At 45.5% G+C, this 23,815-nt stretch overlaps 1 protein-coding gene across 1 annotated transcript; it reads left to right on the top strand.

The window, feature by feature from the left end:
- Nucleotides 1–1,730: 1,730 nt before the first annotated feature.
- On the top strand, nt 1,731–9,882 carry LOC119458760 (myosin regulatory light chain 12B). The gene is made up of 4 exons (XM_037720626.2): nt 1,731–1,875; nt 7,952–8,409; nt 9,392–9,440; nt 9,512–9,882. The coding sequence occupies exons 1-4, from the start codon at nt 1,873–1,875 to the stop codon at nt 9,617–9,619; spliced, it is 618 nt and encodes a 205-aa protein (XP_037576554.1). The 5' UTR covers nt 1,731–1,872; the 3' UTR covers nt 9,620–9,882.
- Nucleotides 9,883–23,815: the final 13,933 nt, after the last annotated feature.

Genomic DNA, 23,815 nt, shown 5'->3' on the forward strand with positions numbered 1-23,815 from the left:
TTAAAAATGCTGTTTACGTCTGGAGAAAACAAAAACATAAGGATTTTCCCAAGCCTATGTAGAGATATTGATCAAAATGGTTGGGGTACGCACGCTGAAACATGCAAGGGCGTCTCAATAGGATCTTACGGTAGACGGCTGCGTAGTAGAAAGGGTACGTATATGCCTTCGTGAGACTTCACCCGAACCCGAAAGACGTACTTAGAACAGTGTCGTTACACAGAGCCTGAAACTAGGGGTGTGTGAATAGTAATTTCCGGAACTGAATCAAATACAAATCGAGTAGTGCCAGAAGTGAATCGAATCGAACATCGAATGCTTTAAGGATAGTTTTTGAATAATAAACAGCCGTTTTCACCATTAATAAAGAACGATCTCCACATCCTGGTATAATCCAACGTTGAGTATGTCGTTGTTGTTGCATTGCACGTTGTGAAGCGTTGTTTATTAAAATCACAAATACAGCATTACGAGCAAAGAAGCAGCCTATACGCATACTCAGGACTCATCATTGACTGCGAATGGTAGCGGTTTAGTCAGAAATGTCTGGCTGCTTGTACGACGTACCGTACCTGCACTACGACCTTCTCTCGTTTCGTGTTTACTATGGTCGCCAGGATAAAATATCGCACTTCTTACTCCAATTTTTACTCGTGATCGCGCACAGTTGGCGATTTGAAATATTCGAAAACCATTACAAAGATATTCGTATTTACGAATAGTAACTGTTCAATTCGAAGACCGAATCGAATAGGGCAATATTGAGTCGTTTTTCGGAAGTTTCAAATATTCGCACACCCCTCCCTGATACCAAACACCGACGGTGCCGTGAAGACGCCAGAACAAGCTTTCCACGTGGAGGGCACTGACACCAGAAATATGCAGGGACGTTTGTAAGAAGCCCAGAAAGAGCTTGAGGGGTAATTCAGATTGAGGCTAATGGTTGGCTTTAGAGAAGGCTTATTTCCTACGATTATTGAATATTTATGAGTCTAATATGCCACATGTCACACCACGAGCTTCACTAGCACCCAGAAATGTACTTCTCGCCGCTGTTTTATCTACCAGGGATATCCCACGTAATGCTTTACGCCATGCAATTTGACCAGCACATTTTTGTGTGTGACACGTGAACTGATGTGAAACAATTTACTTCTACTCCAGATCTGTACAAAATTGCATATAGCCTCCTAATTATCCATCTACCTATCGTATGTCCTATTTTTACTCTCTTTAGCTTACTCCTATGCTCAGGTGTCATCCGCAATGCTAAGCAGTTGCAGTACGGTCAGCAGGAATTTCCTGCATTCCTCGTCTCTTGCATAATACAGCAACTGTCGCCAGCGGCCCACAGGGTAAGTAAGGCGTTTATATGGGTTACACCGGGCAAAGTGGCGGCTGCTCGGGTGACCTCGAGGTGCACCCGATGAGCCGTGCACTGGACAGCGTGTCGAGTGCGCCCACGGCTGAGCGTCGCGGGCAGTTGCTGGCGAGCGAGCCAAGTGCAGCGGCGGCCGCAGGTACAGAGCCCGGCGGAGGCGGGCGTTCGAGCACGCCCGAAGGGGGGAACCTGCTGCCGGCGGGACCATTGTGGAAGGCGAGTAATTCCCCCCGCGCCAAGCTAACTTTGGGCCGGGCCCAATATAGCCTCGGCCTCGGAGCTGAGGGGAGGAGGGCTGCCGGCTTGTTTGTTAATGCTCCGGCGGCTTGGCATTCCGCCATATATGTAGATTTGAAGGCGGGCCAATGGCGCGCCGACCACGTGAGCCACGGCCCAGTACTTGAGCCCCGGTCGACCAGGAACGTCGGGCCTTTCCGCCGCTCGTCTTCACTCGCACAGCCGCGCTCGCACTCACACACGCACCGGCAGCCATGGTGAGTAGTGGCCTGGAGAACGCACGCGCCCCCCGATCCCCGGCCGGTTCCCTTCCTTGAGCCCGGCCCGTGCTGCTGGACTGGGGCGGCCCGGTCGCGAAGTGTGGCTCTCCGCAGCGAGGCCGCGACCGACGGCTTCGGCTGGCTCGCTCGCGGCCGTCCGCTCTGGTTTGGCACCAAGGTGACCTTGTCCGCCCCAGGAGACGTCGCTTGGCGGCCCCGTATAGTGCTCGAATGCGTTCTGGTGCGGTGTGCTCTTGTGTGCAATGGGGAGCAGCTCTTCTGTAGAGGCATTTTATGTGCCGGGCCCAAGACACGTGCTGATTGGACTGTGATGGACGGGCGCACGATCCCCGGGACGCCCGTCCGCGTCATTCGCGCTGCTATGCCTGTCTCACGGCAACGTGTAGTAACCATGCCGGCAGCCTAAGAGCTCTCCTTCCCCAAAGATGTTTCACCTTCACGGTTCGCAATTCTTTCATCCTATACGCACGTGCACGTTATACGTGTATTCGGTTGCTCCCGGCAAAATTGTATACTTAAGTGCACTATCATTGTCGTTCCCATTTGTAAAGACCTGCCTAGGCAACGTTAAAGTTTTGCATGTTTCACTGTCTGCCCACCAGTTTCGAAGCTCCACTTGTTCTTTTGGCATGTCCTGCAGTGTGCATTATTCCTTGTGGTAGCTGTGTTGGAGACGATGCGAAGTGGTTGCCGTTGTAATAGTTTCACAAGAAACATAACACCTTTCCACATGCAGAAGTCACTGTATAGTATTCCTTGTTTGTAAACTTTTAAGCCCACGTGGCTACCGAAGTCGTAAATGTGTCTATTAGCTGACCAACACTCCGATTTTTGGCACTCGACAATAACGCAGGCGCGCTTGCTTCCCTCCTGGAATCGTGCCAACGGCGGGCCACTCGATCGTAACCTGAACAACAGTGTAGTGAAGACATGCTTCGCATTCATAAGGGTTTGCTGTAGGCAAAATCCGTGCACCAGTCTGTTTCCAGCACATTTTTTTTCTGGATTCCGATACGCTGGCAACTATTTCAGAAATGTTCTTCAGCTTACCTTTGTCTGATGTTGCAGTCTCCATAGCTTTTTATTAATGTTGTTTGCCTGACTTCCAAAGCGACACAATTATGGGTGAGATTTGATACTGTATGCTCATGGCAGGACTTCGTACTGAACAAAAGTATGCAAAAATGAGTTGTATTCCGATGTGAGAACACCTAAGGCATAATGTTAGCCCGGTTCTGGCTCCTCCTCGAAATTTGTGGCGATGGAACAGTTACAGAGGGAAATATATAGACTGGAAACGTTTGCTGAGAGCACCATACTGGGGCTGTATACCAGGAAGATATATCGGCAAAAGGACCTTGTTTCGACCTTATTTCACCTACAAGATTGTCGTTGGACCCTTCTTGCCTTTACATTTTCTTGGCAGACGCATGAAGACAGGCAGCGACTTGTTCCGTGGCAGTCAGTTTTTATTTTTCCTGAAAAGAAGGTACAGGGTACGGATTCATCCGCTACAGAGGCTAGATACCTGTGCACGATCCAGATGCCTGAAAGCGCAGAGAGGTTAGCACTTAACGCGCTTGTGAAAATAACTTTAGGTGAAAATGCCATGCTTTCGTAGGAAGGACTGTCTGGGACTGTCTGTAAATCTACCATACACTGGAGTGCCTGTCGATTCACTGCAAACGCTAGAAAGGAGCCACAAGAACAGTCAATGACAACATTGATCAGGCACAACATGCACATGCATGTGATGCGATCAATTCAGGCGGGGCTTGCTTCTTCTGCGCATGGCACCCACCCTTAACAACTTTCAGGGTAGTTCCCGCAATACACGAATGCATTGTTAGTACGCCTGCCTACCTCTATGTCATGGACTTCTAGAAGTAGTCTGCTACACGCCAGTGACAAATAGTATAGGCTATTATGCCGAAACAGTGCATACGACAGGACGTGTGAAAAATGGACAGGACAATGCGCTGAGCAGGACACAGCACACTGTCCCGTCCATTTTTCACACGTCCCGTCGTCTGCACTGCTTCGGCATAATGCACGTAAACCAACAAGCCCAGCCAAGAAACCTCGTATATAGGCTATGTTCTCCGTGTAGCGCGCAACCCCTCGAACTAGTCCGTGGCGCGTGTGAGCGTGACAGATAGTGGCAACCGATGTGCTCTCTTTTCTGCGACTATTGCGTCTGTATTGGTTTGGTCTTTTTTTTTTTTTTCCTTTCGTGCTGCAGGAATGTTTCGTATTTCCATTACTGCATTTCTGACTTGTCAAGCCTTCTGAGCGTGCTCTAAAAGCCCATTCTCTCTCTCTTTTGTACGCTGATCGCAACTTGTTCCCATAAAGTCTCAATTTAGCTCGTAAGATTGCCTCTTAAGGCTGCATTTTATGGCCTGTTGCAAGACTAGCTTTTTCCTTTGCCGTCCTGAACCATACCTCTCCGCATTGTATCGTAGATAATAATATCCTTGAATCAAACACACATTTTTGCCACCTCTGAAAAGCCTTCAGCATCTGTACAAAGATTCAGCGCCAAGTCTCACTGTGCAAGCCGCGTCGTTAGCCGCCATCTTAGTTCGTTACTGTTTATCCCGTCGGCTTCACGTCCAAAAGCTACCCTAATCTCAGACCAGCCAAATTTTTCATGCTTTCGATTTCAAATCACCAGCATGCGCCTGTATTCATACAACCGTTCTCATACGCATGAGCGGTTCGTGAGAGCAAGCGCCGGGCAATCGCGAAAGCTCACTGGACTATAGCGAACACGCCGGTGAAGTAGAAACAGAACTCATATGCAAAGACTGTTGAATCCTGCCCCTGATTTGATGGGGCACCGTGCCAACAATGAAATACCTTGTACCATTAGGAGGGTGCATGCTTCGCAAGCGTTCTCAATTGTGCCGCATAACTATGGAGAAATAGAGAAATGTCTCTATGCTGTAAGCGGCCACATACTGCGTTTCTCGGCATTCCCAGTGTTGAAAAACAGGTACGCCTCTCATGGGTCAGGGTGGTTTTCGAAGTCCAAAAAGGTGATGCGTCTTAATGCAAGAATCTATAGGAACGCTCGAAGATGTACTTTCCAACAGAATAGGTCAAAGAAAGTTAACTGCCCTAACAAGTTGCCATATCTCAGTTCGTCCCCAGTAACGCCCCCGGTGTCAATAGCACGCAACTTTAGCTCTAGCAAAATTCTAAGTTTGCACTACATTTCAGCTGTGGGCTTGCTGCAGGAACAACTTGACAGCCCACCCGATACGGCGTTCTGCCATATCCACATTGAGCACAAGATGGCGAGTTCGACGCCTATAGCCGCGGCGGCCTCTTTCTTATGTGGGTGGAGTGTAAAAGCGCCCGTATACTACGTCGATTTGTGTGGCTAAAATTAATCCGGAGCACTGCATGCACAATGGTGTCTCTCACTGTCCTCGTGTTGTAGCTTTAGGGAGTTAAATACAGTGCATTTTTCATTTCGCCGTGACAGCACCACGCAGTGCAGGGAGCGACGTAGAAGGGCAGTAAAGAATGGAGAATGAAGAATACCACGGGAAAGCCGCTATACCAAAATATAACATGTTCTGTTGGCGTGCCGGATCGATGTTTTGCCGGTATGTTTTCGCTGGACGTATTCGCCTGCACACGCTTGGGTCACTCAGGAATGCAATGCACGACGAAGGTGGCGGTACAGGAGTGCCGCGCGCGCATCGCTTTGGATGCAAGGCCCAGGGCTGCAAAGAAAATTAACGAACGTGAAAAAATGACAATAAAAAGAAATAAAAAGAGAGAAAGAAAGCTAGTGGCAGGTAACATCAGGGCAATGAACTCGCAGACGAGACCATAGACAGTGCGCCGCGCCCGGGAGCTTCTGAGGCTGCGGGCACGCGGAACACTTTTGAATGACGTAACCTTCATATTTTGCTGCTCGGATGGTGGGCGCAGTTGTCTTCTCTGCCAAGCAGCCAGACAATGGTGGGAGAGGGTGTGCAGAGCGCGCGCAGCATGGCGGCGGCGGTAGGCGACTATTTTCGCCACCGCCGAGCCACAACCCTTCGTCAGCGGGCTCAGCTCCTCTGCAGCTGCGCGGAACGGAACGAGAATAGTAGTGCGACCGCCGGCGCTGGGCTCAGTCTTATATGGCCGCGGAGACGGTGCTCCCCTCGCCGGCCGCTATATTTAGTGGGATCCCGGGATTCTGATCGGGGCCTCTCCCTCCGCCCGAGCCGTCTGCGGCTGCATTTGCCGCCTGGCATCTCCGGACGGACGCGGCGCCGTCGACAGCTGGCTGCCGCGGTTTCCGCTTGCTGCGTCGCCAGCGTTGCGCATTTTTGAGGGTCTTCTCGATGCTCGTGTTACACGAGGCCGCTGCACGGCGTCGGGATATGGGCACGGTGGTCGCCCGAAGTACTCTCACTGGAAAGATTTACAAACAAAAGCGACAAAGTAACAACAAGTGGGAGTAGGTTTTAGGTTTGGCCGGCGATTTTATTTCGCGGGCACATTGCAACGTTGCAGTCACTGCAGCTACGTACGGGACAGCCGTACTGAACCAAGCAAACAAGCTTCAATAACAAGCGTGCACGCAGAGCTAATAAAGGAAGTCGTTGTGAGGGCGCTCGCGTGGCAGTTGTGAAGGTGTAGCACGATGCACAGACAGGGTCTAAAGTTTGCCGGATGCGGGACCCGAGAAAAAGCCGAATATTTCCTGAGGAAGCTTGACGCGCAGCCTTGATTTCAAGCGTGCCACGTGTACTGGTTCGCGCGACCAACATAGTGTTGTACTGTTTTATTGGCTGCAAGCTAAAACCAAGCTAACATTCCCCTTTTTCGCGCAACTCGCATTTCGTAAACTTTTGACCCTGCCGGCACATTGCCGGGCGACAGTGACACATACGAGACCGCACCCTATTCACTCTTCTGAGGTTGTCCTAGCGCACCTAACAACATAACTGACTCATTGTAAGAACATCATATCTCTACCTAACATGGAATGCATAATTTTGGTAATATTAAATTGTATGCCTGTCGTTACGGTTGCTGGGAAGCTAAATATTTACTTTCCCAAGCTTCCTCCGCGTTTTGCTTTTCGTATGTTCCATACAACTACGGCGCAACAGTGACGTCACCAAAATCATAGACTGGATGCCTGCACTGTAAGCGGCGCGTAAAAGCCTAAAATAATTATGATCATTACTATACAGCTTGGGTCACTTCTAAACAAAGCGTTCCTAACAGGAGGCAACTTGCCAGGTGGCGTCTGGCCATAGTCGCCTGAAGGTTATACTGGAGAATAAACCTGACCTAAGAATTGTCCTGACGGGCACCTGAAGGATCTTGTTGCTTCGGGAATTTGAGCATAAATTGCCCCTCGTATCCTGAGCTTTTCGCTCACTGCTGTCTAGTTGTTCTCTGCGGATCGTTGAAATCATGTGCAAAAACAAATCGCGTGCTGGCCACTCCTTCGAGTTAGCTGGCAAAATTGCGCTGTTCTTCAGAGCTGCTGTCTAGATCCAGGTTGAATTTTTCGGTGAGAGTTGGCTATTACAGCATGTTTTTTTTTTCTATTTTTTATTATCATTATTTTTTGGGTACCTCTTCAGCCCACGCGGTTGCTGCACTCTCGATTACGCTCTCAGCGTCTATTTCTTCGATCGTCAAACAGACGTACGCATTTTGGTGCATGAACGTTTTGGCCCGTATTCAGAAAAATATTTTTTTGCTCAATCTGTTCGTAAGAGGAGATTCCAGCCAGCGATGATATCGTGCTGGACATATTATTAGCGAAGGCGGATGGCCAATGGCAAACAGTACTTAGAACAAACGGTTTTGTGAGTGCGGTCCCTGGGCCCGCACAACAAAAGTTCTTGTGCTAAAACTGTCCGTAAGATCCGATGCCAGCCAACCGTGTTACTGGAAAAATTATTAGCGAAATCGGTCGGCCAGTGGCAACAACGAGCACTAGCTTCGCGAATTCGGCCCCTCAAGGATAGCGCAAATCCGGACGCGTGGTGTTATGTGTCTGACGCGCGCATGTGCCATGACGCAGGGAGACTCAGTGAAGGAGAAGAAGAAGAAGAGCAAGAAGGAGTCTGAGCCGGACAAGGCCCCCGCGGCGGCTCCAGCGGCCGCAGCACCGGCCGCCGCGCCGGCCGCCGCGCCCGCCAAGAGCTCGACCAAGAAGCGGGCCCAGCGCAGCACCTCGAACGTGTTCGCCATGTTCACGCAGCACCAGGTGCAGGAGTTCAAGGAAGCCTTCCAGTTCATCGACCAGGACAAGGACGGATTCATCAGCAAGAACGACATCCGCGCCACCTTCGACTCGCTTGGCCGGCTCACCAACGACACCGAGCTCGAGTCCATGATCTCCGAGGCGCCAGGACCGATCAACTTCACCATGTTCCTCACCATCTTCGGTGACCGCATCACGGGCGTCGACGACGAGGAGGTCATCGTCAACGCCTTCAGCCTATTCGACCAGGGCAACGGCATGTGCAGCGAAGACAGGTGAGCCGCGTCCACAGTTGACTTAGGTCCAATATTAACCGACCTACAATTGCACAGCGGCCCAAATTAACTTAACATTGCCTGAAACTATTAGATCCGAAAAGCTCTTTTGTCGGAAATGATATCACCGCGGTGGTGTTGATAAACAAAGCCACGTAGATCACTTCGTAACGGTGCTTCGTTGAAGGTCTCCTCTCTCGTATATAGTGCCTTCAGGAAAACTTGATCTATTCTGGCAAGCAATCATGACTCGCTACCTCCAACCACGTGGAGTCCGTTTCCCACCAGATAGAGCGCACGAATCGCCTTCGGCCGGCTTTGTTCTCTAGCATATATACGCCTCGCGCAGGGATATTCGCGCAAGCTCTTCTATGCTCATGAAATATGAATGGTCATATTGGCTTAGTCGACTGTAGTTATGTTGCTTTTGTAGCTGTTGCCTAAAAATTAATAATAATAATAATAATAATAATAATAATAATAATAATAATAATAATAATAATAATAATAATAATAATAATAATAATAATAATAATAGCCTCAGAATCATAAAGGCCGGCAATACATGTAGCTTCCCGTACACTCATTTGGCACGGCGTTATCAATTGTGCTCTTGCAATGGAAGGTTCTCTCCAACAGACCACGTCATTACTAACGTCTTGCGATTGTGCATTGGATTTTATATCCATCGCTTAAGCTCAGTGACATAAGTTAAATAATTAATGACTCCATGCAGTACATGTGGCGGTACTGCTTCTGCACTGCAGTACAGGAGCATTCATTCCAGGGCAGCTAAACATCAGCTTCTATGTATAACACCAAGGTAGGCCAGACCTATACACTGGCATTAGGAAAGAGGTCTCTCGGAACAGAGGCTAGCTTCTTCGCCTACTAGCTGATTGCGATGTAAAGCCTTAGTGTCCCCGCGGTGTTCCTCCTTCGTCGCGCGATGTGCTCACGCGGGGCTCTTCCAACCTTGCAGGCTCCGGCAGATGCTGACCACCTTCGGCGAGAAGCTCAACGACCAGGAGGTAAGTGGCTCTGACGTGGGCTGCGGCCGAGCCCGTGCCTCACCCTTTACTCACCGCCTTCCGAATCGCAGGCCAACGACGCCTTTGCCGAGGCTCCCGTCGACAGCTCCGGCAACGTGGACCTCAAGAAGTTCGCATCGATCCTCACCAAGGGCGTCGAGGAAGAAGAAGGCGCGTGAAGGGCCGTCACAGCGGACGCACGTGGGCTGCCTGGGTGGAACAATAAAATGAGGCACTGCTTGCATTTTTAATGATATGAGAGGAGAAGATCGAGGGACGACGCAGCCCCTGGCTTGACACTTCTCGAAGCCCCGGCTCGCAACACGGGGTCGGGAGCCGGCTCTCTGTGGCCCTCGTATAGCAGCGACCCGTTCAGGAACGGTTCCTTCGCCCCTTCCCACCGCTTTATACCCGATTCGTGGAATAATAAAAAATAAAAGAAAATACGCTGCTCTCTGCTACAAGTGCAGCCTCGTACATTCCGTCAGATGTCATCTCACGAGCACCTTACGAGAAGAATAGTAAACTGGGCGAGTTGGTACTGATTCATGATTTGGAGGGCGGCGCTAGAGCTGACACGGAACGAAAGGAAGACACAATACGACACAACAGCGCTTTGGCCGCCGTACTGTGTTTTCCTTTCGTTCCGTTTCAGCTCTATAGCGCTACCCTTCAAATCCCCGAATGAGGCTCGCGGCTCCAAAGCACCAACATTAACGCTGAGCTACCAGTTTGGAATTCGTGTTCTTCGCGTGGGAGAGATACCGAGGAAGGTGTAGGTGTACAGCAATGCTTAAGCCATGTTGCGTTTCTTGTTCAACATCTTTCGAAGCGATGCTATGTGCATCGCCATATACAGATCCAGATACTGTTTTGAGGAGAGCTTAATAATATCCCTCCGTGAGCTTCGCGACACTGCGCGGGTTGGTGCAATATATTTTCACGCCTTCTCATTTAGGAGGCGTCTCGAAGTCATTTGAAGTCCAATTTCGTCTAATATACCTCTAAGGTACTTTCTAATACGTTTTGCGCCGGTGTAGTACACAGGCGTTATTAATTGTGAACCGTTAACACGAGCATAGTTTTGTTTTAGTGATATGTGTTGCAGGCAACGCTCGTCACTTCATATGTCAATGTTTTAATCGAAAATGCAGCACAAAGGATTTCTTTTTTATATAGTAAGAGAATCTTCTTCGATGAAGAGGTGATGCTGCGCGTTGGTGTTGACCACTGAGCGCTCTCCCTACTTAACTATAACGCTCCAAGGAGGAGGAGGAATAAACTTTTATTGCAGAACCAGCACTTTATGATGGCCCGGCCTAAGCCTCCCATGAGGCGACGTCGAGGGCTTGCCTCACCGCCGCCTCACGGGCGTGCTGGGTCGCCCAGGTTTGGTCGTCGAGGGCGGAGCTCCGCAGAGCCTCACGCAACCTCGACGAGAGGGTCGTGCTGTTAATTTGTGTGTACTGTGCTGGGCACTCCCACAGCAATTTTTTTCCCGCAACCTATAGCGCGACCACAGGTAGTGATTCTAAATATTTCAGGCAGATCCAGCAGGGTAACACATACGAAAACAAGCAACAAGACGTTAACATTAAATCCATACATAACAAAGCCTCGTTTTGTGTGTGGCTGCGTGCTCTTATGTTGCTGGCCATGGACCGAAAAGCAGCACAACGAATTTTGCCTGCGGACATTCCCTCCGTACGCATGAAGGCGACACCTGATGGAAGGAAGAAATAATATCCTGTAACGGGGACTTGACGAATAGCCGCGTACATCACCACTAATGTGTCGCTTCCCTACCCGCAGCTATTGTCTATACAAGGCAATGCTAATATAGACAAGTTAAATGCATAAACGTAAAAGCAACGAATCGTTTTTTTTAACTGAGCTCCTGTCTACTTGATATGGCGGTGCCCGTAGTGCGAAAATAAAGAGCCGTCCAAATAGGCACTGATCTTAGAGCCCAATGCTATCCAGCACAAGAGCACGCGGGGGTTTGGCGATCGATGCTCAGTGTGAAATTCTAGGTCAACGTGGCGGCGAAATTCGTCACCTATAAAAGAAATAACTTGGGCAAAATGTGGGACACATATCTCCTTTTAACGCAGCTAAATGACTCCATGTGACCGCAGTGGCGTCTACTGGACATCCACTGCCAGGACAATGGACATGGATACCCCATGATATATGTTGAATACGGCCCAGACACGATCGTTTGCATGGCCGCACTTCCCTCTAATGCGCACATCCCTTGCACGTGCACGAGGGACATCGTGGGGACTAGCTGCATCGCAAGTTGGATATTCGGTGGATGTCCTCCTCCTCCTCCTCATCATCATCATCAGCCTATATTTTATGTCCACTGCAGGACGAAGGCCTCTCCCTGCGATCTCCAATTACCCCTGTCTTGCGCTAGCGTATTCGAACTTGCGCCTGCAAATTTCCTAACTTCATTATCCCATCTGGTTTTCTGCCGACCTCGACTGCGCTTCCCTTCTCTTGGTATCCATTCTGTAACCCTAATGGTCCACCGGTTATCCATCCTACGCATTACATGACCTGCCCAGCTCCATTTCTTCCGCTTAATGTCAACTAGAATATCGACTATCCCCGTTTGTTCTCTGATCCACACCGCTCTCTTCCTGTCTCTTAACGTTAGTCCTAAGATTTTTCGTTCCATTGCTCTTTGTGTGGTCCTTAACTTGTTCTCGAGCTTCTTTGTTAACCTCCAAGTTTCTGCCCCATATGTTAGCACCGGTAGAATGTCCTATTTCCCTCCAAAATGGTGCACGGATAATAGGAGATGATTCGCATGTCCCACAGATGAAGTGTCTTCACTGGGCAGGGAGCAGCCTCCCGTAAAAGTGAAATGGGTTTAGTCCTATGCACCCGATTCCCGTTAATTCAACCCTTGTGAGACCGCTATATTTGGTCACATTATACGAAAGGTCGAATTGGCAAACGGCAGCCTAATGAACAAATTCTTTTTTTTTTAAATTTTTTATCTTTTTCAAGATAAAGAAAGAGATCCTGATGAATCACTCACTCACTCACTCACTCACTCACTCACTCACTCACTCACTCACTCACTCACTCACTCACTCACTCACTCACTCACTCATCACTTCACTCACTCACTCACTCACTCACTCACTCACTCACTCACTCACCACTCCTACTCACTTCACTCACTCACTCACTCACTCACTCACTCACTCACTACTCACTCAAGCACTCACTCACTCACTCACTCACTCACTCACTCACTCACTCTCTTTCGCAGCATGTGCTTACGGCATTCACTGTGCAAAGAGAGAAGCTGGATTCAACCTCCGTTCAGTGATTTGTGCGTCTCGGAGCAATGAAAGCCAACTAGATATCATGCGAGGCCCGTGAGCGACATTAACATCTCACCGACTCCGTGTAGCGAATGCTATAGTGCTCGTGTCAGCCAATCAGTAACGACAGCCGACTGCTTGTTCCAGATGAACGCTCGTTCATCGTGCGCTTATCCTTACGTGACGCTTCCACTCAGTCAGCGTCGTGCGGAGGGCGATCAGTCTACACCGCTTATCTGAGGCGGACAATGGACGAGCCCTTCTGGTTGTTTGGCTGACGTGACGCAGAGCTATCGCCGCACTGCATAGAGGCAGTGACGAGAGCACGGCGTTGGTTGATATGCTTCTCGCTATGTGGCGCCTCTGTTTTGGATCATCCTTCCGGGTTTCCCTGGGAGACCTCCGCGTGTAATACAGGTCCCCTGCGTGCTGAAGACTGAGATCCCGCAAGAGGGAGGCGTGGAGGAACGCAGCGCTAGGAAACATTGAGGAGCGCTATCGTGTGTTTGGGTGAATTACTATAAAGAGCAGCGCAAAAAAAAAAAAAATGCAAGAAGAACGAGGGGAAATTACGGACTTCTTTAAGAGCAAGCTTTTACATTGCGGAACTACTGGCTAAATACGTAAAAACGAAGAAATCGTTTTCATTAGATTTGTTGCACTTTTTTACAAAAAAGTTCGAATCTGCCTATGTTGGCAGCAAAATTTCGATTAGGCCATCTATTTTTTTGAAGTTCTCAAAAACAGGGAATATTTAAAAAAATAGCATCAAGATTAAGACTGCTCACTCAGAAATAGAAAACACGATCACAGTTCTGTATACTATATATGCATTGCTCCATACCGAGTGGTTTTTCGAAGACTGCCAAAAATTTCTGACACTAGAGCGCTCAAGATAAAAATGTTATTTCTAAAGCGTAGATTTCTTTAGGAACCCTCCCGGACTTTCCTGACCATGGCATGCTGACTGGGTGCTGCTGCTGTCTTACCGAATAGCTCACGCTTAAAATTAAAAAAAAAAGAAGATTGAATTCCTTGCTTGATTTCAGCGAAAAAAATATTTCAGTCTGTTGCTCTTGCAAAAATGTACGATTCTCTTCCGCCCCACATCTTAGCTGTATGCCGAAGTTTTTTACCGCAATCTGACCAATGTGAGCAACTGTTACGAAATTGATCAAGGGGTACACCAAGGTAACGCACAACCATCGCGCAGCCACTCCATCGCAGTTTGCCGATATTCGTTGGGATACTGGCGCTGTAGGCCACAATCGCACTTCCATCGTGCCAACGCCAACTGGCTCTTGGATGATCACCGCGTGCTGTCGATGATTATTAATGCGAAAGCATTGTATGTACCATGAGGCAGAAAAGCCGGCATTGTCCGCAACGAGTGGTACCTAAAATCAATGTGACGTCATCAGCATCTTGTATGACGTCATTAGTAATACAGAAGATAGTAAATGTTATAAAAACGTTAAGTAGTAGCAATTATGTATAATTCATCATCAGCCTGTATATTTTGGATAATTAATGTGAATGAGAGTGATGTAAAGGTAATTAAAGCTATCGCAGGCCGAGACCTTTCCAACAAATTTAATCAGCATTTTATAACTTGCGGCAGGAAATTAAATAATACGATAAATGTTGACCCAAGCGGTTATATAAACATAAATTGTTATGATACTTTATACCTGGTGCCTACTAGCGAGTTCGAAATAATTAGCATAATTGAATATATTAATAGTAAAACTGCAGCTGGTCCCGATGAGATTAAGGTTGATCCGATCAAAGGTGTAGCATCAAAGATTTCAGTTCCACTGGCACACATTTGTAACTGCATTCTAAATGACGGATACTTTCCCGGTGAATTCGAAGTAGCAGGCGTAACTCCTGTACACAAAGGTGGAAAAAAAGATGACTTTGGAAACTATCGTCCTATCTCCGTTCTGAATGTATTCTCGAAAGTAATTGAACGCGTTATATTTAGAAGAATGACTGACTTTCTAGGAAAACACAAATTGATAGTACCCCAGCAGTTTGGATTTCAAAAAAAAAAAAAAAAAAAAAGCAAGTCCACTGAGCTAGCGCTACTAGGCATTAAAGAAAAATTAGTTGAGAATATTGAAAACAAACAGTTTACGGTGGGAATATTTTTAGATATTAAGAAAGCGTTTGACTCAGTTACTCACTCTGTATTATTAAATAAGCTACCCTGTTATGGCTTAAGGGGCCAGGCTTATCAGTTAATCAAAAGTTATCTAGAAAATCGCAAACAGTACGTGACATTAAACAGCTGTTCTTCAGATCACAACTCGATATTAGGTCCCCTTTTATTTATTTTATATGTGAATGACATCTGCAACATACCCCATACTGAGGAGATAGTACTTTTCTCCGACGATACAAATGTATTTTTTAATAGTAAAAATTTGGAACAGGCCGAATTAAAAGCTAATATACGGCTAAGAGAACTATCACTATGGTTAGATGCAAATGAGTTACAGTTAAATACAAGTAAAACGAAATATGTCATCTTCAGAGCTCGAAACTCGCATATAAGTAATAGTTTCAACCTGCGTTTTGAAGACGCAGTGCTTGAAAAGACGAGCAGTATAAAGTTCCTAGGTGTATTTTTCAGGAATATTTATCGTGAAATGACCACGTATCTCACCTCCAAAGTAAGCTATCTCGAACAAGTGGCGTACTATGAAAAATAGGTTCTTTAATTCCAAACATATTAAAACCGGTTATATATCATGCATTAACTCAGCCCCATCTACAATACTGCTTACTGATATGTGGCTCTACAGCGACGAGCAATTTAAATAAATTAGAGGTTTTACAAAAGAGAGCTGTTCGTGCTCTTGAACGCGTCCGCTTCAATGATACCACATCTCCACATAAATGAGGTATAAATTAGTTCCACCAAATCTTTATACAGAGATGCTTTCACTTTATATGTTCACGCAAATTAAAAAGAACTGGAGAAATTTTGAGTCTATCTATCTTAAAACGACCACAGACCGCAACTTTCCTGTGATTAACTATAAACTACCTAAGATTAGAACTAATTATGGGATGCAAAGCTTGAGGTATAAAATTCCTCAGCTCCTAAATGAAAACGAGGAAATGTTAGACCTAATAAAGCAATCGCCTTCAATAAAATTGTATAAAAGAAATATGTGTAACTGAACCTAGCTCGTTGGTGTGGTGTGCGGTTTTTCGTGCGAATTATGTGTGTTTTTGCGTTCTAAATGCTCATTCATGCCACTTCTAGCCCAATGAATACTGTAGCGCTTTATATGTAAGACATAGTAATGAACTATGTCTGCTTTTGTTTCCTGTTCCTATCGTTGTTCCCGAATGCATACTGTTGCAAATCGTGACGTTAAGAACTGAAATAGCAGTATCACAAATATGGTTAATTACGTTTTTATAATATGAGCAGCATGAGCAACTGTGTTGCTCATGCTGTTTTTATGGTTGCACATAGTTGTGCTTGTTTTTCTTAGCTTGCAGTGTATAATTTTTTTCTTGATCTTGCTTCATGAATTCCTTGTTCAAATCCCCCCCACACTTCTTTTTTTCCCTTTTCTACTTATTCTTAAGCTGTCCTGTTTGCTTCCCTGGAGCGCAGATTGTACAGGGGTCAGGGCCTCAGTCAGGCGCATCGCAGCGCCTTTAGTTCTGACCCTTCTGGTTTTCTGTAAGCAAACTGGAGAATTTGTGAATAAAAGAAAAGTTAGAACAAGTTAGAGTAAGGTGAATTAAGGTGGAGTAAAATGAATTAAGGTGAATGAAAGTGGATTAAAGTGAATTAGGGTGGATTAAGGTTGGTGAAAGTTAGAGCAAGGTGGATAAAGGTGGATTAAAGTGGATTAAGGTTGGTACAAATTAGAGAAAGGGGGATTAAGGTAGAGTTGTGAAGAACACGTGACAATGTATGACGTCACGTATTATGGAGCGAACCAATTAATTAGAGAAGTCATAATGCTTCCGCATTCAAATCACGTAAGGATACTTAACTGACTGTCAGTTTTTATTTCCATACTAAGGCACATACCCACAACGGGGAGACTGGCCAGGAAGCGAGCGGTAAATTTAAAGTAAATAAGAAGAAATGAAGAAATAAAATCCAATATAAGAGTTGTCACATTGCGTAGCATGGGTGCGCGAGAGCGCATGCGCGCACGCCAGTTTCCTTTACGCCAAGAACGCAGGAATGAAAAGGGCAAGTTTGTGGCATTTCATTAACCGCTTCGCGGAAACTTCGCTTCACAAATATTCCAAAATTTGCGTTGCATCTGCATAATTTTTTAGAAACATTGTTATCGGAAACGGCGGACGTCTTAAAACAAATTACGTGTTCTAATTTTCTCGCTAATTAGTTATATACAATAATCAATGTATTTAATCAGCGCAGTTAGTGGCCATAATGACCGTGAAATGTTTGTCGTTATCGACGAGGTTATCTCATGCCAGTTTTCAAATCGCGCGAAAAGTCCTTCTCCTATGCCTTGTAGCACGCTTTTTCGCTGGAAGTATTGCTTTTTCGCTGGAAAACTGAAACTGGGCGCTTGAGGAGCGCTGGAAACCACGTGCACAAGAAAAGTCAGCTGTTGGCGTCTTCTGACGTCTCCCGGTCTGCACCACGCAAGCCGTATGAACGTTAATTTCGATGTGGGGATTACGGCTCGCTGCAGGTGCTTCCTTCACGCGTCATTTAGATGCGCCTAAACGACGCTTTCAAAACGCACTAGCTGTCACGCTTCTAGTGTTATTATCGCGTGCTATCAGGATTCTTTTTTTTTATCCAATTATCATTCATATAGGGCAGTTCACGCGCTTTCCGTGGTCGTTTGGGCGGTCGGTCAATGCATAAAACGTCGTCTTATGCATTGAAGCACAAAAGTAAGTGGAACACCAATGCATTTCTCCGCAAAGTTGGGGAATTAATATCTCGAAACTGGTGTTATCCTGAGAACTTCGTTCCAAGTGGATCCGCCTTGCAAACTCCTCGGCTATAATTTGTAAATTGCAATATGGGCCGTAAGGTAATTAGTTGAAAACTTCATTAGTGCTGTTTTGTTAATTAGTCGATTACGCATTTCAATTTCTTGTGAAACTACTGTCCGCCTCATATAGTAGACCAGCTCGTGAACTGGAATTGTGCTATCTGCCACAGGCAACTTTAAAAAAATTTTGAAAGTGTTCGCTGAAACACCCTGTATTGAGACTATTTAGCATGAATATACATTAACGCACGGCGCCACGCGCGTACTTCATGGCGGTGCCACCACATGGCACTACATGTCCAGTGGGAAGCGCGAGACAGGAGTCCAGCTGCATACACGTCTCATACATGACGTATTTCGGTGGTGACAATACGGGGTGTCGCTATACAGAGCTTCAGTGATAATGGCATTGACGTCGACGTTCATCGTGATACGGGTTCTGCCGGATTGCTTTTTTTTTTTCTTTTTCGCGTGTGCCTGCCGCTCATGAAGAAGTGATGGTTGTGTCGTTTGTGACATTTTAACTTAACCTCTAGCTTGCCCATGTTTCCCAGTGTGGTCGTTAGAGTGCATCAAGCCAAGGGCACGCCACGAGCCATTGTCCCCACGTCGAAATGAGAACGTTGATTCGGCTTGCGTGGCGCAGACCGGGAGACGTCAGAAGAACGCCAACAGCTGACGTTTCTTGTGCACGTGGTTTCCAGCGCTCCTCAAGCGCCCAGTTTCAGTTTACCAGCGAAAAATTTAGCGAGATAGTTTATCGCGCCACTGAGCATAGGAGAAACTTTTTTCGCGATTTGAAAACTGATATGAGATAACCTCGTCAGTAGCGACAAACCTTACATTGTCAGTATGCGCTAATTAGCTACATTAATTATTGTATTTAACTAACTAGCGAGAAAATTAAATACGTAACCTGTTTTCCGACGTCCGCCTTTCCCGATATAATCCGGTTTCTAAAAAATACCATTTTTATCTTGAGCGCTTCATTTGTAATAATTTTGGGCAGTCATCGAAAAAAGAAATACCCTGGTATATAAAACGGTCAGTATTTACATGTTAAACGCAGCTATAAATTATACGACTAATTTGTGAATATGACTGTTGCAAAACTTAACATTCCAATAATTTAACGTAAGCTGCAAACTAATGCATCATGTTTGCTCGCTTTGCGCGATCTAACAAATACAGTTTACGTGAGTGTATTGTTTGCTTTTTGGCGTAGAGTTATGATTGTTGTAATTGAGCTTCAAATATTTTATATACCGAGTTTCGGCAATTTTGTTTTGAAAATTTGAGGCCATAAACCAAAATTCTGCTTCCAAAAGTCAATAGAATATTTCTTGCGCTGCTTAAGTCACCATTTTTTTTTTGTGCAAAGCATAAACAATTGTACTATATTTATTTTCTAATACAAGATTTTACGAATAAGAAACTTTGTCAATTCCTCCCCTGGCTTTTTATTACAGCCTGTTTGTAATACAAGCTTTTCCTATACTAAAGACTAGCTGCATAACTCCGCAGCCAGACTGACAATTTTTTTGTTGTTGTTGTTGCTCCAGCAGCGTCTAAAAGCTCTAAAAACGCTAGATTGCGTTTTGCAGATATAGCTTGAGCTGGGCCGAATGACAGCTAGAATTATATTTACCTATCTTGTTTAACCACCTATATACATATTGCCACGCGCACTTGTTCTCGATATTTTATTTTTCGACTCTGCTGTGGCCATGATTTTCATCAGGCTTTTCCCTATTCTTGGTGTTTCGTACCAGCGGTTGCGCGAGACGCACACGTGGTATGAGTGGCTGTATTTGGCGCGCATCCATTTAATTTTCTCTTCGTCTCTTCTTTTCATACGTCGCGCGGTGTGGCGAATCCTGTCGATAACGGTGGCATGGCTGACGGCGTCCAGTGCAACGACGAAAAGAATAGAAAACCAAATGCAAAATATAGGCCCCGATTGGTATGACGTCGCTAGTATTGTAGCCCCTATAGCTTGGTGTGCCTATCATTATCACACGTGCAAGCGATCGATCCAGGAGTTCTGGAAGATTGCGATGACCATCACCTGGTCTGAACTCGATGTTTACCTACGCGGTAAATAATGCTGGGCGAGTTAATCGAATGATTCTATGTCAACTTTTTTTCTCCCCCCCTTTTTTGTTTATTTATTTATTTAGTTAGTTAGTTAGTTGCATTACTCTCAGGGAACAGAAGGGCGTTACAGAGGGGGTGGGTACAATAAACAATAAAAATACAACACGTTGAAACAATTATTAGTGTTTAAAGTGATAAATTCAAAAACTTGTATAATCAGTTATTGCAGTCTTGAAAGATGATGCATCCTCGAGGCAGGCGATGGAGGGGAGAAGGTGGTTGCACTCGGCACTGGCCTTTGGCAGAAAAGAATCTGAGAAAACATTTGTACGACAGGGAGGAATGAAAATTTTAAACCAATGATCAAGAGGCGACGACATATGTACGATCTGAAATGAATTCTTGTATATTTTGGTAACGAAGTTTTTGAAAAGACGAGAAATCTTTCTTCGAAGCTGCAAATTAATAAGGCCAGGTGTGATTTCATTAAAGAAACGCTAGCCATGCGGTAATCATTTGAAAGGATGAAACGAGCTGACCTGTTCTGAACTGACTCAATGGTATCAATGTTTTTGACCAAGGTCCCAAACTGATGACGCATACTCTAGCTTGGGTCTAATTAGTGTTTTGTAGAGCAGTAATTTTAAATTGCGTGGGGCTGTAAGGAAATTCCTGCGTATTTAGCCAAGGGATCTGTTTGCATTGTTAACGGTGTGTTTAATGTGCGCATGCCACGAAAGGTTATTGTTTAGTTGGATACCGAGATATTTATAGGAAGTCATGTGCTCAAGGTTGCTTTCATTGATAATATAACCGAAAGGAGCAGGTGAGATTGAGCGATGCGAGACAGACATAATTTTGCATTTTGCGGAGTTCAAAAACATCAGCCATTGTGAGCACCATCTTAATTAAGAAGCTATCGAGATCCGACTGAAGAAGAAAGTTATCATGCTGATTAGTTATTTCACTGTATAGAACGCAGTCGTCGGCAAATAGATTTTTAGAACTATTAATTACGGCAGGTAAGTCGTTAATATAAATTAGGAATGGTAACGGGCCCAAAACAGAACCTTGAGGAACACATGACTTTATGGCACAATGTGGTGATGCAGAATGGTTAGCTGTTACAAACTGGGTACGGTTGGTCAGGAAACATTGTATATATTTCAGAATATTACGGCCAATATTAAGAGTACTAAGGTTAAGAAGCAGTAAGTGATGAGACGCCTTGTCAAACGGTCTTGCGAAATCTAGAAAAATACAGTCAATGACTTGGCCTTTGTATATAGAGGAAGAAATGTTTTGTGTATGCGAAATTAATTCGTTTCGCAGGAGTAGTGTTTGCGAAATCAATGCTGAAACGAAGTGAAGAAAGGGTTGGATTCCAGAAGTGAGACGTCATTGGAAAATGACGTGTTCAAGGATCTTGCAAGGCACCATGGTAAGTGAAATTGGTCTGTAATATGGAGAAGAATGCAGGTTACCTGATTTCAACAGAGGAACCACCTCCCCACCTTCCAATCTGCGGGCAATGTAGAGCACTCGATATAATGGGTGAAAATGTTCATAAAAATATAGAGGAGTACACAGCAGTATTGATAAAAAAATTCGAATTTCATCGGCACCACAGAAAGACCATAGTTTTAAATCTTGAATTAGCTTCAGAATCCCCGCTAAATCGACAACAAGCCGATACATGGGCAAAAAATCTCGTCTGCGCATGTACGGGACTGTATCAACACAGCAATCAGAAAATGATTTCGCGAAGCTATCAATTATGACCATGCAACATTCTTCTGCATTGCTCATGGTGTTACCATCGGTATCTGTAAGGCATATGTCATTTTTCTTTTTTATTTGAACAGTGCTCCAAAATTTGGATGACTTAGTAGGAACATAGTGGAGGAATAGATAAAAGGAAGGAATCTAGATGGAATAGATAAAATGAATATAATGGAGGAAAAAAATCGCTGCATTATGCGGGCCCTGCTTGGATTCACGCGGCGGATGTTTCGACCGCGGAACCAGCGTGACGTGGTTCGCTGGCACTGAATAAAGCCGCAAGCAGTTTGTCGGCGGCAAGTCGTAATTAGGTGCCGGTCTGCTGCGTCATGCTTTGTAAGCGGGCTGAATGTTAATTGATCGGCTGTGTGAAACGCCTTCAAAATTTCGCCACTATACGGAGCAGCCGAGTTGTGTTTGATTGATTGATGGATTGACTGACTGACTGGCTGACTGACTGACTGATAGATAGATAGATAGATAGATAGATTGATTGATTGATTCTAACATCCTAAAGGTACCCATATTCTATGAGACACGCCGTAGTGGCTGTACTTGTAACCGTCACAACCACCGTGAGATTATTTCTTGCTTTGGCGCTGAATTAACTTCAGCATTATTTTTCTGGAAATATTTTCTTCTGAAATTTGCTTATTTAATTTTCTTTTCTTTTTTATTTTATCTGATCTGTTTTTGTCAGTATTTGAGAGTAAAAAATAAAAAGTAGGGCTTTTGATCTGAAGATTGGCTTCGCCAAAAATAAATAAATAAATAAACATTTATGCTGTTCAGGCCACGTCCTCGTACACACGCTCAAGTATACACTTGAATCACTTGACGTTCTTCGACACTTGATGTGGAACAAAGTGGGCCTCAATATTACTGAATGCGCTCACAATTCATGCTTCTGGCCTTCCGAACAGATTGTGTGCTGTTACTCAGCTGAAACAGCGTTGAACATGCTTGCTCAGTTGTGGTCAAGCGGTGATGATGTACTGATCGCGAACCATAATGGCCTACGACGAATAATGATTCAGCCTTGACCTAGACTAAAAGTAATCGACAACACTGACTATTTAATTAAATTTATGAAAAATGAAATAAATATTATCACATGCCTCCATGTTGGAAACAAAACGAAAGATACTGGGGCTCTTCGCGTGTCTTACAAAGAAAGCAGTGAGGATAAACCTAATCAGTCGAAACTTTTACTAGCACAAAAGTTAAGCGTTTTGAATAAATGTCACTTCACGTGATCTTATTTACTGAAGAGATCGTTTCCCGCGCATGACGCGTTTACTGCCGACATGCGTACTCGTGGAATGCGGTATACGTGCAAAAGCCGCTTTATCATCACCAAACTGAAGCAGCCCTGCGTTACAAAGCAAGAATAGGTTTAAGAATAAGTCGGGGCATGGTGACCGGCGAAAAACGTTGTCCTAAGTCATTTGCCATTACGAAGTATCAGGAGCAAAATGAAATAAATCTAGGCCTAATAGTTTGATCACCTGTGTTCTATGCAAGCCGCTTGAGTTGTATTATTTGCGTTCAGCGTTTCGTTGTTTTGCTCAGTTCAGTTTCGCCAAGTTCCCCTTGTAACCACCGATTCATAACCTATCCCGCGTAGAGGGGTGTGTCTTTTCTTTCGGGACAAATTTGTTATAAGTCCGAAACCCTGTATAAACATTAATGAGAGACGAAGTTTAAGGGGGGGGGGGGGGGGGGGGTCAGTAAAGAATGCAGTTGCAGGTGCCTCCAAGGGGAACATGTGTATATATATGCGTCAGCCATATATCACCTCGTCTGATTCGCCATCCCCGTCTTATCCATGATGCATTCGTTTCGATTTGTGTCACTGTATGGTGACCTACACGAAAGCTCGCCCTAAACTGCACGTTGCTGAATACGTGCGCTTAACTGACAGTTAGGCTCTACCCCTCTCTGTCATTTAACGATAGCAAATCCAAGTAACAGTAAGAAAGCATTTCGTAGATTTCTGCTTCAAAGAAAAAGACTTCTGGAGGACCTCTTTGAACAGCTTGGAATAGTCATGCGATCCAAAAAAAAAAAAAAAGGGGGGGGGGGGGGGACTACATACTTTATTTCCTTCACTTCTTATCCTCCTGATAGGACCTCG

The sequence above is a fragment of the Dermacentor silvarum genome, chromosome 1 (assembly GCF_013339745.2).
Source record: "Dermacentor silvarum isolate Dsil-2018 chromosome 1, BIME_Dsil_1.4, whole genome shotgun sequence".
Classification (NCBI taxonomy): domain Eukaryota; kingdom Metazoa; phylum Arthropoda; class Arachnida; order Ixodida; family Ixodidae; genus Dermacentor; species Dermacentor silvarum.